At 41.3% G+C, this 16059-nt stretch overlaps 1 protein-coding gene across 1 annotated transcript in view; it reads right to left on the bottom strand.

The window, feature by feature from the left end:
* The window catches only part of LOC127987694 (uncharacterized), a 2462016-nt gene that overhangs the window by 399330 nt on the left and 2046627 nt on the right, over positions 1 to 16059 (bottom strand). Inside the window, exons 139-140 of the mRNA XM_052590053.1 lie at positions 2754 to 2927; positions 986 to 1156 (exon numbers count right to left, since the gene is read on the bottom strand). Of these exons, the coding sequence (XP_052446013.1) occupies positions 986 to 1156; positions 2754 to 2927 (345 nt within the window). The remainder of the gene's footprint in view (positions 1 to 985; positions 1157 to 2753; positions 2928 to 16059) is intronic.

Here is a 16059-nt window from a genome sequence, read left to right as displayed (position 1 = left end):
TTCTGTATTTAGGGTTGAGAAGGGCAATGTGTGCATATGGCGTACCGTGGAACCGTAATCTGGACTCTCATCCTCTGTTGGACTGTGTGAATTATTCTCAGGCACGAGGAGCAGTGTCATTCATTTATAACAGATCACTCAAGCAGTGGCATTAACCCACATCCCCAGTGTTTATAATGTGGCTTATAGAAATCAAAAATATTGCATTGTTGGAATACACAACATGTGACGGTTGGGTTTGGGAAAACACAAGGAGAGGGTAGGATCCAATTGCAAGTATGGATTTTATTTACAGAAGGGTAAAAATACAAAATAAACAGTCATGAGAGACAAACCAAACAAAAGAGGGAACCGGATGAAACGGATAGGAAACTCGGAGGAACAAGAAGGTAAAGGGAAAACTCAGGAGACGAGCACAACTCACACATAGGGTAAGGACTCCATACAGACAACAGAGAAGGACAGCTCTATATAGGGAGACTAATGACAAAGGATTGTCAGCACCTGTGCGATTTAATTGGAGTGCAATTACTGTGAAGACATGACCAGACTAGAGGAATTAAAGTGCCTATGGTGAAGTGCCTAAGGAGAAGTGAGCTCACTAGGGAACACTCAGGCAAACAGAGACTGACAGTGTGACACAACAGCGAGAATTAATAAAGCCAAACCAAAAATCCCAAACCACGAATCTTAGATCTGTGCTTGTGCACAACTGACCCCCCCCCCCCCTATTTATTTGAGCTATTTATTTATTCATTATTATTTATATATATTATTTTATACATATGCACACCCTGGTTTTGTATATAGTTAAGTTGTGTCACGCATGTTGACCATGTTCTATTCTGCAATAAAAATAAAATATGAAAAAAATGTCCTGGCACTTCCAAGCTTTATAAAGTGAAGTCGGACTCAAATGAGAATTAAAATAGATGACTGTAACATTACTAGTCATGTAACATGTGAAATGATGTAAGATACTCACTTCAGTGTGTTGAGTCTAAAGTGTTTATCCTGCAGTAGAGCAGAGATCTGATTCACTCCTGTGTCTCCTAGTTTACGTCCAGTCAGATTCAGCTCTCTCAGGAGTAACGGGTTTTTACCCACAATTCCAGTCACATACTGACAGCCTTCATCTGCAGCAGGACCCAAAAACCTGTAGAAGAGAAGATGAAGCTGGAATCAATTCAATGTGCATTACATCACAAAACATTTAAAGATTATCAAACATTGTTTGTAACGAAAAGTACAGTTCAAGTTAAAACAGTTGAACATTTAAATATACAAATCATTTTTAAGAAAGTCAAAAGTAAATTCTTTAAAATAAACTCCGGGGCAGAAGCTCACTAGATCATGATTTTCAAAAATCTGAAGCTCTTTCTGGCTTTTAAGCAGGAGATGAGGAAAGTTAGCAAAGAGATAACTAGCTTGTGACAGCTAAGCATTCATAGTGATATATTTAGTTGGTCTTCTGATGCTGGCTCTTTCTATTATTATGAAGCAGAATTCACCAAACACTGGACTAACACAAATGATGATAAAGAGTCGAGGCTGAATGTTTTCGTCCTCTGTGTGTTACACAGACATTAGTAATCAAACACACAGATCATCAAAAAAGACCAAACTAATAGATTACAGATCACCTGCTCCAGTGGTTCCCAAACTGAGGGACAGTCAGCAGATTATTCTGCTAAATAAACCTCTTCAGGGTGATAAAGACTACACTATATCATTTCACCGCTTATCATGTGGCCAAGTAAATAATTGAACACAACATATTAATCTGACATATTTTAATGAGCTCAACATTAGCACTCAGTTATCAGTTGTAGCAGTTGTGCTTGTATCAATAACAGAAAAAAAAGAAGAAGGGGTGAGGGGACCTTGAAAATATTTTTCTCTACAAAGGAGAGGGCCGACAGAAAAAGTTTGGGAACCACTGGCCAACTCAAACACAATATTTAATTTAATTTAATTCTTACAGGCCCCACTTTTTGAGAAAAACAATGAAACAATAAAAAAAAAAATACTTTTCAGGTCTATGTCCAATCGCTCACTTTTTCTAGTTATGTAAGGTTAAAATATTTTGCCATTAATTTTTTTCTCATATCACAATATAATACTGATATCTCCTGGACAGTGTAAAATATTGTGATATGAATTTTAGCTCATATCGCCCACCCCTGCTCTGGATAGTTTTATTTAACTGATGTCTGTGTTGATGCAACAGTAATTGTGCTCATTATGAGAGGAACTGCAGGTTCAGACGTGTGTGTGTGTGTGTGGGTGTGTGTGTGTGTGTTATCACTGATCCTCTCGTGACACACATCACATGTTTGTGGTCTTTTATAGATCTGCTGTAGTAGATCTACAGTGTTGTGAATCTGAGCTTGATGGAAATTAATGTACAGTGCATTCAGTAACATTTAAACAATCAGGATAATAAATCACACTGAATATGTTTTACATGATAAATGTCCACAATAACACAATCATAAATGTAAATTGAGGCACCAAACTACTGAACACCAGCACATCTAGTGAACCAAAATGACTGATTAAGATGTAACTTTTAACACAACTAAACTGTGCTGACATTTATCATCAAAACAACAGCAGCTGCAGCATCTCATCTTTCATGTTTGATCATTTTCAACATTTTTGACGCATCAAATTGTATATCTTACTAAATTTGTCAAATACTATAATTCACATGCGTATCATTTATTTTTCATTATTTCATCAGATCTCACCTCAGTGTGTTGAGTTGACAGTTTGGATCCTGTAGTAAATCACTGAGCAGCTTCACTCCTGATTCTCCAGGATCATTTCCTGTGAGATCCAGCTCAATCAGGTGTGAAGGGTTTGATCTCAGAGCTGAAGACAGAGCTTTATAACCTTCTTCACTGATACTGCAGTCTGAAAGTCTATTAGAAAAGATGTTATTTTATTCAAAGTTATATAAATTAATATTACTACTACAAAAAGGTTTAATATATTTATTCAAATCAGAGAAGAAAAAAACATTTTGTCATCTGATCATGTCTTCCATTTTTTAGATAACTACAGTAACATTTGCATTTTGAGCCAAAGAGAATGTTATTGTTAAAAACCAAAAGATGGTTCATTACATTCACCTGAGTTTCTCCAATGTGCATTTTGTATTTTCTAATCCTCTCTGGAGTTTCTTCACCCCTGAATCCTGCAGATTATTGTTGCTCAGGTCAAGCTCTTTCAGACTGGAGTTTGATCTCAGGACTGTAGCCAGAGCTGAACAGCTTTCCTCTGTTAGACCACAACCACGCAGCCTAAAATGATGAACACGAGGGGATAATTTACAAATACAAAGTATGGTAACACTTTACAATACGGTTAAATTAAGTTCTTTTGACAATGTAAGTTGTCAAATCTTTGACAACGTTAGTTAATGAAAATAGAGCTGTTCACTAGGGCTGTGAATCTTTGGGTAGGCAGTGATTCGATTCGATTCACGATTCATAGGTTTTCGATTCGATTCAAGAATGACTTCTGCATATTTAGAACGATTCAATTAGATTTGATTCACAATTAAATTCGATTCGATTATAATGTTTCGATTCTGCACTCTTTAAGTGCATTCACAGGATTCTTTAAATGCTAAATCAGGGGGCAAATTACAGTAGCCTTTATGGTTAGAGAACCATAGGTAAAAAAAAAAAATGCTAGTTTAATGTTGGTATGGCATGACATGGCATACGTAAAAATTTATGTAAGCCAAGATAAAGATAAAAAAAGAGCTTTAAGAGTATTATGTATAAGCTAACATTTTGTCACACCAGGGGCGTAGCCATCATTTCAGAAGTGACAGAAATATCAAATACAATTGTTTTATGTATGTAGCCTACGTATTATCATAATTATTATTTTTATTATTTCTTAATTTAATTATAATTATTTATTTTTTTTACAAGGAATTCTCTTCTTTTTTATTACTTTTAATCAGCTGTAAGAAATCAAATACACTGCTGGACAATAATCAATCATTTGTTATCGATAATTTATTCCTAATGGCAATTTTATGATTGATTTATATACTAGGCTACATTTAATTATCAATTTTAATTTTCTGCACAGAATAAGGTAGAAAATATACTTTATTGTTTCTGTAATGTAATAAATTCAGTATAAGTGCAGATAAAGCCTGTCACGTCTGTGAGAGCGAGATCACTTTTCTTTCAGTGTGAAAACTTCTTTATCTAATTTTCAGAAAATAAAATGCTATAGTAGCTATTTAACTTTTCCTCTCCATCAGCGAATGATGATTCTGAGAGAAAACGCGCCAGATTTCTGTGCAATCCTGTGACAGTCTCAGGCAGATAAGAGGCACGAACATGGTTCAAGGTCTCCATTAATTTGTGCGTGTAGTAATTTAATGTGTATATATTTTGAAAGCACTGAATTGCTTTGGAAATCGCGATTCATTTGATTCTTAGCATTTTTAATCGATTTCTGTCCGAGATTGGCGATTCACGATTCAAAAATCATGTTTCAAGATCGATGCATATGAATCGTCAGGGTTTGTAATCGATGCATCGAGAAAACGAGTGAATCGTTACACCCCTACTGTTCACTGTTAGGTTATGTTAATTCACAGTGCATTAATGTTAACAAGCACTACTTTTGATTTTAAGAATCCATTAGGAAAGGTCGAAGTTAACATTAAAGGGCCAATATGATTTTATTCAATCATTAAACAAATACTAAAGGTTATGTAATATGTAAAATGTAACAAGTAATGAGCTCTTCTAGAAATTACCTTTACAATAATATCCATGAAGTTAATTAGTTTTGTTCCTTGTCAGTTTACTCCGCAATTTAGTGTACAACTGAATCCAAAATGGCCTAGAGACACATCCGCTCACCTGAGATCCTTCAGTTTACAGTTACTGAAAGGAGTCATAAACTGAGATATTACATTTCCCTTGATTATTTTTTTACATAATGTGTCAACATACTATAAAAACATCATGTATGTTTAAGAACTCAGAACCTTCTAGTTAGTTCAAAAACAGCTTTTATAATACAATACAATGTTTGTTTATTTATATAGCACATTTAAAACAACAGATGTTGACCAAAGTGCTGCACACATGGATATTGGCATTAGTAAAGTAATGCTGTTGGGCGATTTTAACATTTATGTTTTCTGTGCTTCGAAACCCTATTCTGCAGGATTTTTTAAGGATTTTTACTCAGTGGGTTTCTGGTCCAACCCATATCCATGGTCATACTCTTGATTTGATTTTAACCCATGGTTTTTCTGTTTCAAACATTTAAATCAGTAGTGCATCTTTTCTGATCACAGGCTGGTTCTTTGTACTGTCCTCTTAAGAGGCAGAATCCTCAGAAATCCATCGCTGACATGTTTGACTCGCTTTTTTACATTATAGTGAAGATTTTTTTGTAGCCTGCTATTAAGTCTGCAACTAACTGGAGTTGGACTCTACTCTGCTTAATCTGGATGCTGATGCACATCTTAATCTTTTTAATTATACTTGTGATGACATCATGAATTATATTGCCCCCTTGAAGTATAAAATTCATAAGCCTGTACCTGTACCCTGGCGCACACAATATGCATAATCTGAGATGGACTTGTAGACAGGCTGAATGCAAATGGAAGAAGGACAGATCGCAGGTTTCTTATGAATTTTTGGGGAACTTCTATAACATGTTTCAGAAAGCTGTAAGGGCTACAAAAAGCAAATATTTTTCTGAATTTATCACAATTGTCACAAATCTCAAGTTCTTTTTTCTACTATTAACTCTGTCTAATATCCATCTCTGCATTCTTTTCTAGAGTCGTCTACTTCTATGATTTTGGAAAGTTTTTTGTTGAGAAGATCACAACATTAAGATCCCAGCTGTTTAACTCAATATACTTTTTATATGATGTTCCATTATGTTCTTCTACCTGCTCAGAGTTTGAACCTATTGATTTCACCTCGTGCAATGAAGTTGTTGGTCACCAAAAACCAACTAACTGTCCACAGGATATTATTCCATCTCTTTTTCTTAGACCTATCTCTTTCATTTCATGGATTTAACGAGTTATCCGAGTCAAAGCGTTACAACTTCTTCACCGATGTGCACGTGTGTTTGTGTGTGTGAAATTCGGTGCTGAAGTAAAATAGCTGGGCAGTTTGATAGCCAAATTATAAAAGGCTGCCTAATAAAAATGATAATAGTTATTATTATTATTAGCCCTATAATTTAATACATTAATAGGAGAATGAGCCTAATATCGTCTTGACTATCGAGAGATTCTATCGTCTATAAACAACCTCATGTTTGAAAAACAAGAAAATTTAAGTTTTGAAATGGCCTAACATAAGTCCACTCTTAAACCACATTGAAATGCTGGGTTAGAACCTGCAACGTAGAGTTCATGGTGGAATAAAGCCAAATAATTTCACTGAGCTGAAGCAGTTCTGCCTTCAAATCGTAGCAAATTAATGAGGTCCATGTTAACAGATGGATCTGAATTCTAACCAAACACCAGGATTGGTCACAAAACTTACCTCAGTATCTCTAATTTGCAATTTATATCCTTAAGTCCAGTGCAGAGTAGCTTCACTCCTAAATCCTGCAGATTATTATTGTTCATGTTCAGCTCTTTCAGACTGATATCTGATCCAAGGACTGTAGCCAGAACTGGACAGCTTTTGTCTGTTAAGCCACAATCATTTAACCTACAATAAAAATAAATAAAATCACAGAGTTAGATGCATATAATACATTTGTCTAATGCATCTCTTGCTCTGGCTACTGTGTATAGACCACCAGGGCCGTATACAGAATTCCTAAAAGAATTTGCAGATTTCCTCTCAGACCTCCTAGTTACCGTTGATAAAACGCTAATCATGGGAGATTTTAATATCCACGTTGATAATGCAAATGATACATTAGGACTTGCGTTTACTGACCTAATAAACTCCTTTGGAGTCAAGCTAGATTTAATTATATTGCATGGAATCGATCTTACTGCTATAGATATTGTACCTCAAAGTGATGATATTACAGACCATTTCCTTGTATCGTGCATGCTGCATATAACTGATATTAACTATATGTCGCAGCAATACCGTCTGGGCAGAACTATTGTTCCAGCCACCAAAGAAAGATTCGCAAATAACCTGCCTGATCTTTCTCAACTGCTATTTGTACCCAGAAATACACATGAATTAGACAAAATTACTGACAACATGGGCACTATTTTCTCTAATACATTAGAAGCTGTTGCTCCGATCAAATTGAAAAAAGTTAGAGAAAAACGTACTGTACCATGGTATAACAGTAATACTCACTCTCTCAAGAAAGTAACTCGTAGTCTTGAATGCAAATGGAGAAAAACTTAGAAGTTTTTAGAGTTGCATGGAAAAACAGTATGTCCAGCTATAGACAGGCTCTAAAAACTGCTAGGTCAGAGCATATACACAAACTCATAGAAAATAACCAAAACAATCCAAGGTTTTTATTTAGCACAGTGGCTAAGTTAACAAATTACCAGACACCACCTGATTCAAATATTCCACCAACGTTAAATAGTAATGACTTTATGAATTTCTTCACTGATAAAATAGATAACATTAGAAATACAATAGCAAATTTAGATTCTACAGCATCTAACACTTCAGTTTCATCCATCGCACCCAAAGATAAACTGCAGTGCTTTACAACCATAGGACAGGAAGAGCTAAATAAACTTATCACTGTATCTAAACCAACAACATGTTTATTAGATCCTGTACCCACTAAATTACTGAAAGAGCTGTTACCTGTAGCCAAAGAACCGCTTCTCAATATCATTAACTCGTCGTTATCTTTAGGTCACGTCCCAAAACCATTCAAGCTGGCGGTTATCAAGCCTCTTATTAAGAAACCAAAACTAGATCCTAGTGTACTGGCAAATTATAGGCCTATTTCAAATCTTCCATTTATGTCTAAAATTTTAGAAAAAGCTGTGTCTGCTCAATTGAGCACCTTCCTGCATAAAAATGATCTGTATGAAGAATTTCAGTCAGGTTTTAGGCCCCACCATAGCACAGAAACTGCACTTGTTAAAATTGCAAATGACCTGCTCCTTGCGTCAGACCAAGGCTGCATCTCATTTCTAGTCTTACTTGATCTTAGTGCTGCGTTCGACACCATAGATCATGACACACTCATAGATCGATTACAAAACTATACAGGTATTCAAGGGCAGGCTCTAAGATGGTTTAGATCCTACCTGTCCGATCGCTACCATTTTGTTTACTTAAATGGGGAGTCATCTCATTTATCATCAGTAAAATATGGAGTGCCACAAGGATCCGTCCTAGGTCCCCTTCTATTTTCAATATACATGTTGCCCCTTGGTAATATTATTAGAAAATACAGAATTAGCTTCCACTGTTATGCTGATGATACTCAGCTATATATCTCAACGAGGCCAGATGAAACTTCCCAATTATCTAAGCTAACAGAGTGTGTTAAAAATGTAAAAGATTGGATGACAAATATTTTTCTCCAATTAAATTCAGATAAGACAGAGATATTAATTATTGGACCAAAAAACACTACACAGATTCTTGTAGATTACAATCTGCAGCTAGACGGATGTACTGTTACTTCCTCTACAGTCAGAAATCTGGGTGTTACATTAGACAGCAATTTGTCTTTTGAAAATCATATTTCCAATGTTACAAAAACTGCATTCTTCCATCTTAGAAACTTTGCCAAGCTACGAAACATGTTATCTGTTTCTGATGCAGAAAAGCTAGTTCATGCATTCATGACCTCTAGACTGGACTATTGTAGTGCACTTCTAGGTGGTTGTCCTGCTTCGTCAATAAACAAGCTACAGGTAGTCCAAAATGCAGCAGCTAGAGTCCTTACCAGGTCAAGAAAATATGATCATATTACCCCAATTTTACAGTCTCTGCACTGGCTACCTATTAAGTTCCGTATCAGTTACAAATTATCATTACTTACCTATAAGGCCCTAAGCGGTTTAGCTCCTGCGTACCTAACTAGCCTTCTACCAGGTTACAACCCATCACGCACCCTAAGGTCAAAAAACGCTGGACTTTTGGTCGTTCCTAGGACAGCAAAGTCCACTAAAGGAGGTAGAGCTTTCTCACATTTGGCTCCCAAACTCTGGAATAGCCTTCCTGATAATGTTCGGGGTTCAGACACACTCTCTCTGTTTAAATCTAGATTAAAAACGCAACTCTTTCGCCAAGCATTCGAATAATGTATCTTTTTAATTGTGAGTGTAGTTGCATCTGATCAAAGGTGCATTTTTATTCATTAGCTTGGGTTAAACTAATTTTACTTTGTTGGATCAGCAGCAGGGCCGTGCAGAGACCTTTGGAGGGGCAGGTGCTCAAAGTATAAAAGGGGCACATGGAACAAGGTTTTAAATGGCGCTGTTCAAAATATCAATACAGCTATATATTGTGATGCATTCTTTGCGGATTCACGTATCGATATGGATGGTTATGTATTGATACAGCAGCAAATGCTTTGAAGCAAAGAAACAATAGAGAAGATAATTTTAAGTTTAAAATAATAACAGCTCTGGGATTAGAAACTGAAATGTCTTAAATTGTCCCAACCTGATGGCTTTTTCTTCTCTGTTTCAGCATTAATCTATTATTTTTACCATCACTACTACTCTTGCACCTAATCAATAAGTCCACCTTAAATATTGATACAAAACATAAAAAACTGATCCACTGGAATATAGTGATTAATATTATTATTACTGTTGTAGTTGTTATTGTCTACAATTGAACACCTTTGCAATGTAAACAAATGACAGGCTAGATTTGTTATTCATATCCTTCACACTGCACTTTGATGGCAGGTAACGTTATATCATGCATTTTTTTTATTGACATTGATATTTCTACATTTATTTCTAGAGAGATATTATTGAGTTTAAAGGCTAAAGTGGTCTTGCTGTTGTAAACACTGCTATTGTAGAAATAAAAATATTTGCGTCACATTTAAAATATAATTATATAATTAATTCCTGAATTTTTATAATGATAATTCAGAGAATGAGAAAATCTGAATAATCCTTACCAGTGTTGTGATAATTATTTTTAAGGCACTCAACGTGTTAAAAAATAAATAAGTACTGTAATATGTAAACAAGAATATATATTATTTAAAAAAAAAAAAAAAACACCCCAGAAAAAAGGTCACTTTCTCTGCAGGAATAAAAAGGGCAGGTGCTCAAGCCCCCTTTGATGTCTATGTGTGCACGTGCCTGATTCAGCAGCTATGCTAATGATGTCTGTATTTTGTTTCTATGTTTCGCCACGGGATTTACATCCGGTGGTAACTAGGATTTACACAAGCTCCAGTCTGGATCTAGAACACCCGAGAAAAGATGATGCTGACCCCTCAGAGGACCTCAGATGATGCTAACCCTGAATCAACAAACAGAACTAACAATTATTGCTAAATGTGTGACTGAATCATATAATAACTTAATTAATAATATTGATAGTTCATCGTCTAGCTGACTACGTCTTGTATTATTATTATTATTTTTATTTCCCTATCATAGGTCACTTCGATGCTGCGGTGACGTCACCACGTATGGGAACCGGTGTGACGAATGTCTGAAGCCCTATACCATCCCGCCAATCCTATTGGCCAAATGGCACATAGCACCACCCTACGCATGCGCACACATGATATACCTGGGTGCAGCGCGCCATTTCGCTCAGATTTCATTCCTTCAGGAATAGCGAATCATCTGTGCCCTATCATCTCGCGTTCTCCAGCGATCTCTTCGAGCAGTGTTAACTCCTCTTCGCGGACGCGATGAGTTTTCGCAAATGCAAGGAGCCATGTACCAGGTACATCACGGCGGGGGACACTCATGACAGGTGCGTAGTATGTCTTGGTCTACATCATGCACAGGTGGCGCTTAGCGGCCTTTCTTCCTATCCCGATTGTGATGGCCTGCGGCTCAGAGTACTGCGCTCTAGGGTGGAAGTATTCTCAAATGTCGCCCTCGAGTCTAACCCCCGTCAGGTAATCTCTGCGACTGCCGAGGCACCGCACGAGGCGAGGGCCTGGGGTGACACGCGGCCTCGGGGTCTGAGGACTTCGCGACCGACACTAGCCCTCTTCCTCCTAGCGGACAGGAGAGGCGTGTTTCCCCCTCCTACAGTGAGCTGTTGGACGTGGTTTCTCGTGCGGTGGGTAAATTGGGGCTAGACTGGGAGGTTGACAAGGCCAAGGCCCAACCTTCTTCTAAGCTAGTCGGACACCTACACAGCCCCGGAAGCCTTTACCTTTTTTCCCGGACCTCCACCAGGAGGTTTTGAGGTCCTGGAAACAGCCGTTTTCGGCGCGGATCACTAATGCTGCGGCCGCAGATTTCGCCACCGTTTCTGATATGGCGAACCATGGCTACACAATGATGCCCCCGGTGGAAGAGACTCTCGCCGAACACCTTGCGCCTAGTTCGGCCGCGTCATGGAAGTCTCGCCCCCTTCTTCCTTCGAAGGCATGTCGAGTCACGTCTAGTTTGGTGGGTAAATCCTACATGGCGGCTGGTCAAGCGGCTGCTTCACTCCACTCTATGGCGGTCCTTCAGGCCTACCAAGCGGAGTTATTGAAGGAATTGGATGAAGGTGAGGGCATCACACCGGAGGCAGTGAAAGAACTGCGTAGAGCAACGGATTTGGCGCTACGTGCTACCAAACATACCACTCGTGCAGTGGGCCGTACTATGGCCGGTTTGATTTCGGTTGAGCACCACCTCTGGCTTAATCTCACCGATATTAAGGAGAAGGATAAATCTTTCCTTATGGATGCCCCTGTCTCCAGGGATGGGTTGTTCGGTGAGGCTGTCACGTCGGTAGTGGAGAAGTTCAGGGCAGCGAAACAGCAATCAGCCGCTTTCCGCCAGCTGATTCCCCGCAGACCCAGGGAGGTTGAACGCCGGCAAGCGCCCGCGCGTTCTCGCTCAACCTCCTCTCACCGTCAGCGAGCAGCCTCTCGAGAGGAGCCCACACCTATGGCGCCTCCTCGTAAGGACTCGGGCCCTAGGGTTTTTCCTCCGGCGCACCAGCGTCAACGAAAAAGATTGAACCTGACCTCGACGGCAAAGGTCTCTCATTCTCGGGTACCGAATAGCAGCTCCTGATCATTTTGCTGCTTGCCAGGGACTTTGCCCTCCGCTAAAGAGCGCTGTCGGACCGCTTTCGCGCATCCTACACTCTCATTGCAGTCCCCATGCTCAAACATTGACTGTCTCACCGCAAACAGCGCCTCGAGCAGCACTGGATCGAGCTGTAATGTCAGATGCTCCCTCAAACACTCTGCACAATCCTGCTTTCGGAATTCGAGGGACGACTCAAGGACCCTACACAAACGGCCCGTTTATGACGGCTCGCGCAGCCGGCGCTTTTTCGCTAGCGGCAGAGCCCGATGTTCCATCTGTTGGCCTAATTCCTGCCGTGGACACGTTTCAGGATTATACTCAACGGGACGCAACGACTCTTGCGCATACGCTTCCCCGGTGCACGAACACCATAGGTTTTTCGTGTCCGGCCGTTTTAACGCGTATGACAGCGTTGCAGGGAGCGGAAGTTTTGAAACCGCTAATATTGTTTCGAGCCGCGTGGGAACGCTTGCCCGACATTTCTCAATGGGTGTTACGCACGATTTGTCACGGATACACCATTCAGTTTCGAAAAGGCCCGCCTCCTTTCCGCGGAATTCTTTCCACTACGGTGAAGTCTACGGAAATGGCGGTGCTGCGACAGGAAATGTCAACTCTCCTGAGCAAAGGGGCTATAGAAGAAGTACACCCCTCTCAGATGGAGACAGGTTTTTACAGCCGTTATTTCGTGGTACCGAAAAAAGACGGCGGATTACGGCCCATTCTGGATTTACGCCGTCTGAATCTTGCACTCAGGCCGAGCAAATTCAAGATGTTGACGGTAAAATCTATTCTGTCTCAGATCCGACCAAATGATTGGTTTATTACGATCGATCTGAAGGATGCGTATTTCCATATTCAGATCGTCAAGAGACACAGGAAGTTCCTCAGATTCGCTTTAGAGGGCAAAGCGTATCAGTACCGCGTTCTTCCCTTTGGCTTGGCTTTAGCGCCCCGTACTTTCTCCAAATGCATGGACGCAGCTCTGGCCCCGTTGCGGCTCCAGGGCGTTCGTGTGTTGAACTATTTGGACGATTGGCTGGTGCTAGCGCAATCACAGACTCAGGCACACTCTCACCGAGATCTTGTGCTGAATCATTTAAACAACCTGGGCTTACGCACAAATTTCAAGAAAAGTGTTTTAACTCCCTCTCAACGGATAACTTTTCTGGGAATAGATCTGGACTCTCGCGCGATGACAGCGAAGCTTTCTCTCCCGCACGCTCAGTCGATTGCGTCATGCGTGCGGCACTTCAAAGCGGGTCGCACGGTGACAGTGAGATTGTGCCTCAGGCTCTTAGGTCTAATGGCAGCAGCATCCCCCGTGATTCGTCTGGGATTGCTTCAAATGCGCCCCTTTCAGTGGTGGACGAAAAGGCGGAATATTTCACCCCGTTGTCTTCCGCATCGAACGATTTCGGTGACACGGCGGTGTGTGATGTCGCTAAAATTATGGATGTCAACCGAATTTCTCCTGTCAGGAGTTCGACTGGGAATTTATGCTTTCCGAGAGACTGTCACGACGGATGCGTCTTTGACTGGTTGGGGAGCTGTGTGTGAAGGGCGCCCAGCCCACGGAGTATGGACAGCGGCTCAGCGTGGCTGGCACATAAACAGACTGGAATTACTGGCAGTTTTTCTGGCTCTCCAGTATTTCACGGATCTGCTGATCGGCCGTCATGTGCTGCTCAGATCAGACAACACAGCGGTTGTGTCTTACCTGAACCATCAAGGAGGATTGCACTCTCGCCCCCTGTGCAGGCTGGCGAGGCATGTTCTTCTATGGTCTCGGGACAAATTTCTGTCGATCCGGGCCGTTCATGTCCCCGGACGATTGAATTTCGGAGCGGACTTGCTATCCAGACAGGCTCTGGAACAGGGAGAATGGCGATTACACCCCCAGACGGTGAATCTTTTATGGCGGATATTCGGCAAAGCGAAAGTGGATTTATTCGCGTCGAGCATGACTACGCATTGCCCGCTATGGTTCTCCCTACGCTCCCCATCGCCCCTGGGCATGGATGCGTTAGCTCACAGCTGGCCCAGGACCAGTCTGTATGCTTTTCCTCCGATTCGTTTGATCCCAGCGGTATTATGCAGAATACGGCGGGACAGAGAGGAACAGCTGCTGCTGGTGGCTCCGCGATGGCACACGCAGCCGTGGTTTGCGGATCTGATCAGTCTGCTAGCGGGCTCTCCGTGGGAGATTCCCCTCAGACAGGATTTGTTATCACAAGCACAGGGGCTGATTTGGCACCCGAGGCCAGATCTGTGGAGACTGTGGGCGTGGCCACTGAGCGGAGTGCATTAGTATGTCCCGGTCTTTCTGTTGAAACCACTGAGACTATATTGAATTCTAGAGCAGCTTCTACGAGACGCTTATATGCTTTCAAGTGGAGACTGTTTACAGCCTGGTGTGGCAATCATAATGTGGATCCAGTTTACTGCCCAGTGGCTTCAGTGCTGGAATTCCTCCAGGAGCGTTTTTCGGATGGCGTTACACCAGCCACTTTAAAGGTTTACGTGGCAGCCATTTCAGCTTCCCACGAATACATAGGCGGTGCCTCTGTGGGGCGTCATCCACTAGTTTCTCGTTTCATACAGCGTGCGCGACGGCTGAGGCCTTTCCGCCCTGTGCGAGTTCCTTCATGGGATTTATCCATTGTGTTGCTAGGATTATCAGGGCATCCGTTTGAGCCCTTGGAGCCCGTATCGGATAAATTCTTGACACTGAAGACACTTCTTCTCATGGCCTTATCCTCCCTCAAGAGAGTTGGGGATTTACAGGCTCTTTCTGTTTCACCCTCATGCATGGAATTTGCACCGGGCTCTGTGAAGGTGCTGCTGCGGCCCAGGCCTAACTATGTTCCTAAGGTCGCATCTAACCCCTTTCGCTTTCAGCAAGTGGTCCTGGAAGCTTTTTCACCTGCTGAGGCTGGGTCAGGAGATCTAAGTCTTTGCCCTGTTAGAGCTTTGAAGACTTATGTGGATCGTACAGCCCCTTGGCGTGAATCTGACCAGCTGTTTGTCTGTTTTGGACATAAAAGTAAGGGCCATGCGGTTACAAAGCAGCGCATGTCCCATTGGCTGGTGGAGGCAATTTCTTTGGCCTATGAGGCGCGCGGACTCGCTTCGCCCTTAGGAATTAAAGCTCATTCCACTCGAGCTGTGGCTTCTTCTCAAGCTTTTCTCAGTGGATCTTCTATGGATGATATCTGTGCTGCGGCAGGATGGTCCTCACCGAGCACTTTTATCAAGTCCTACAGTCTAGATGTGAGGATGGCTCCTGGCTCCCGGGTTTTCTCCGCTTGAGCAGATGCTTCCTCGGATCTCAGTTATCAGGTACGTCAGGCGTTTTGGTATATCGTTCCCATACGTGGTGACGTCACCGCAGCATCGAAGTGACCTATGATAGGGAACATCTCGGTTACGTATGTAACCTTGGTTCCCTGAATAGGGAACGAGATGCTGCGGTTCTGGCCGTTCCGTACCTTGATAATTTCTTCATCTTCAGTCATGAAATCTGAGAGAAATCGCGCGCTGCACCCAGGTATATCATGCGTGCGCATGCATAGGGTGGTGCTATGCGCCATTTGGCCAATAGGATTGGCGGGATGGTATAGGGCTTCAGACATTCGTCACACCGGAGGTGTTCCCATACGTGGTGACGTCACCGCAGCATCTCGTTCCCTATTCAGGGAACCAAGGTTACATACGTAACCGAGATGTTTTTCTAAAATCCTGTCAAATGTGCACAAACTACTAGCTACTACTAAATATTGTAGAAACATAATTTTCTGTAAAGTTGCTTTGTAACGATTTGTTTTGTAAAAAGCGCTATACAAATA

Source organism: Carassius gibelio, chromosome B22 (genome assembly GCF_023724105.1).
Source record: "Carassius gibelio isolate Cgi1373 ecotype wild population from Czech Republic chromosome B22, carGib1.2-hapl.c, whole genome shotgun sequence".
Taxonomy (NCBI): Eukaryota; Metazoa; Chordata; class Actinopteri; order Cypriniformes; family Cyprinidae; genus Carassius; species Carassius gibelio.
Note: the sequence above shows the minus strand (reverse complement) of the source record. Positions and strands in the feature narration are given on the sequence as shown.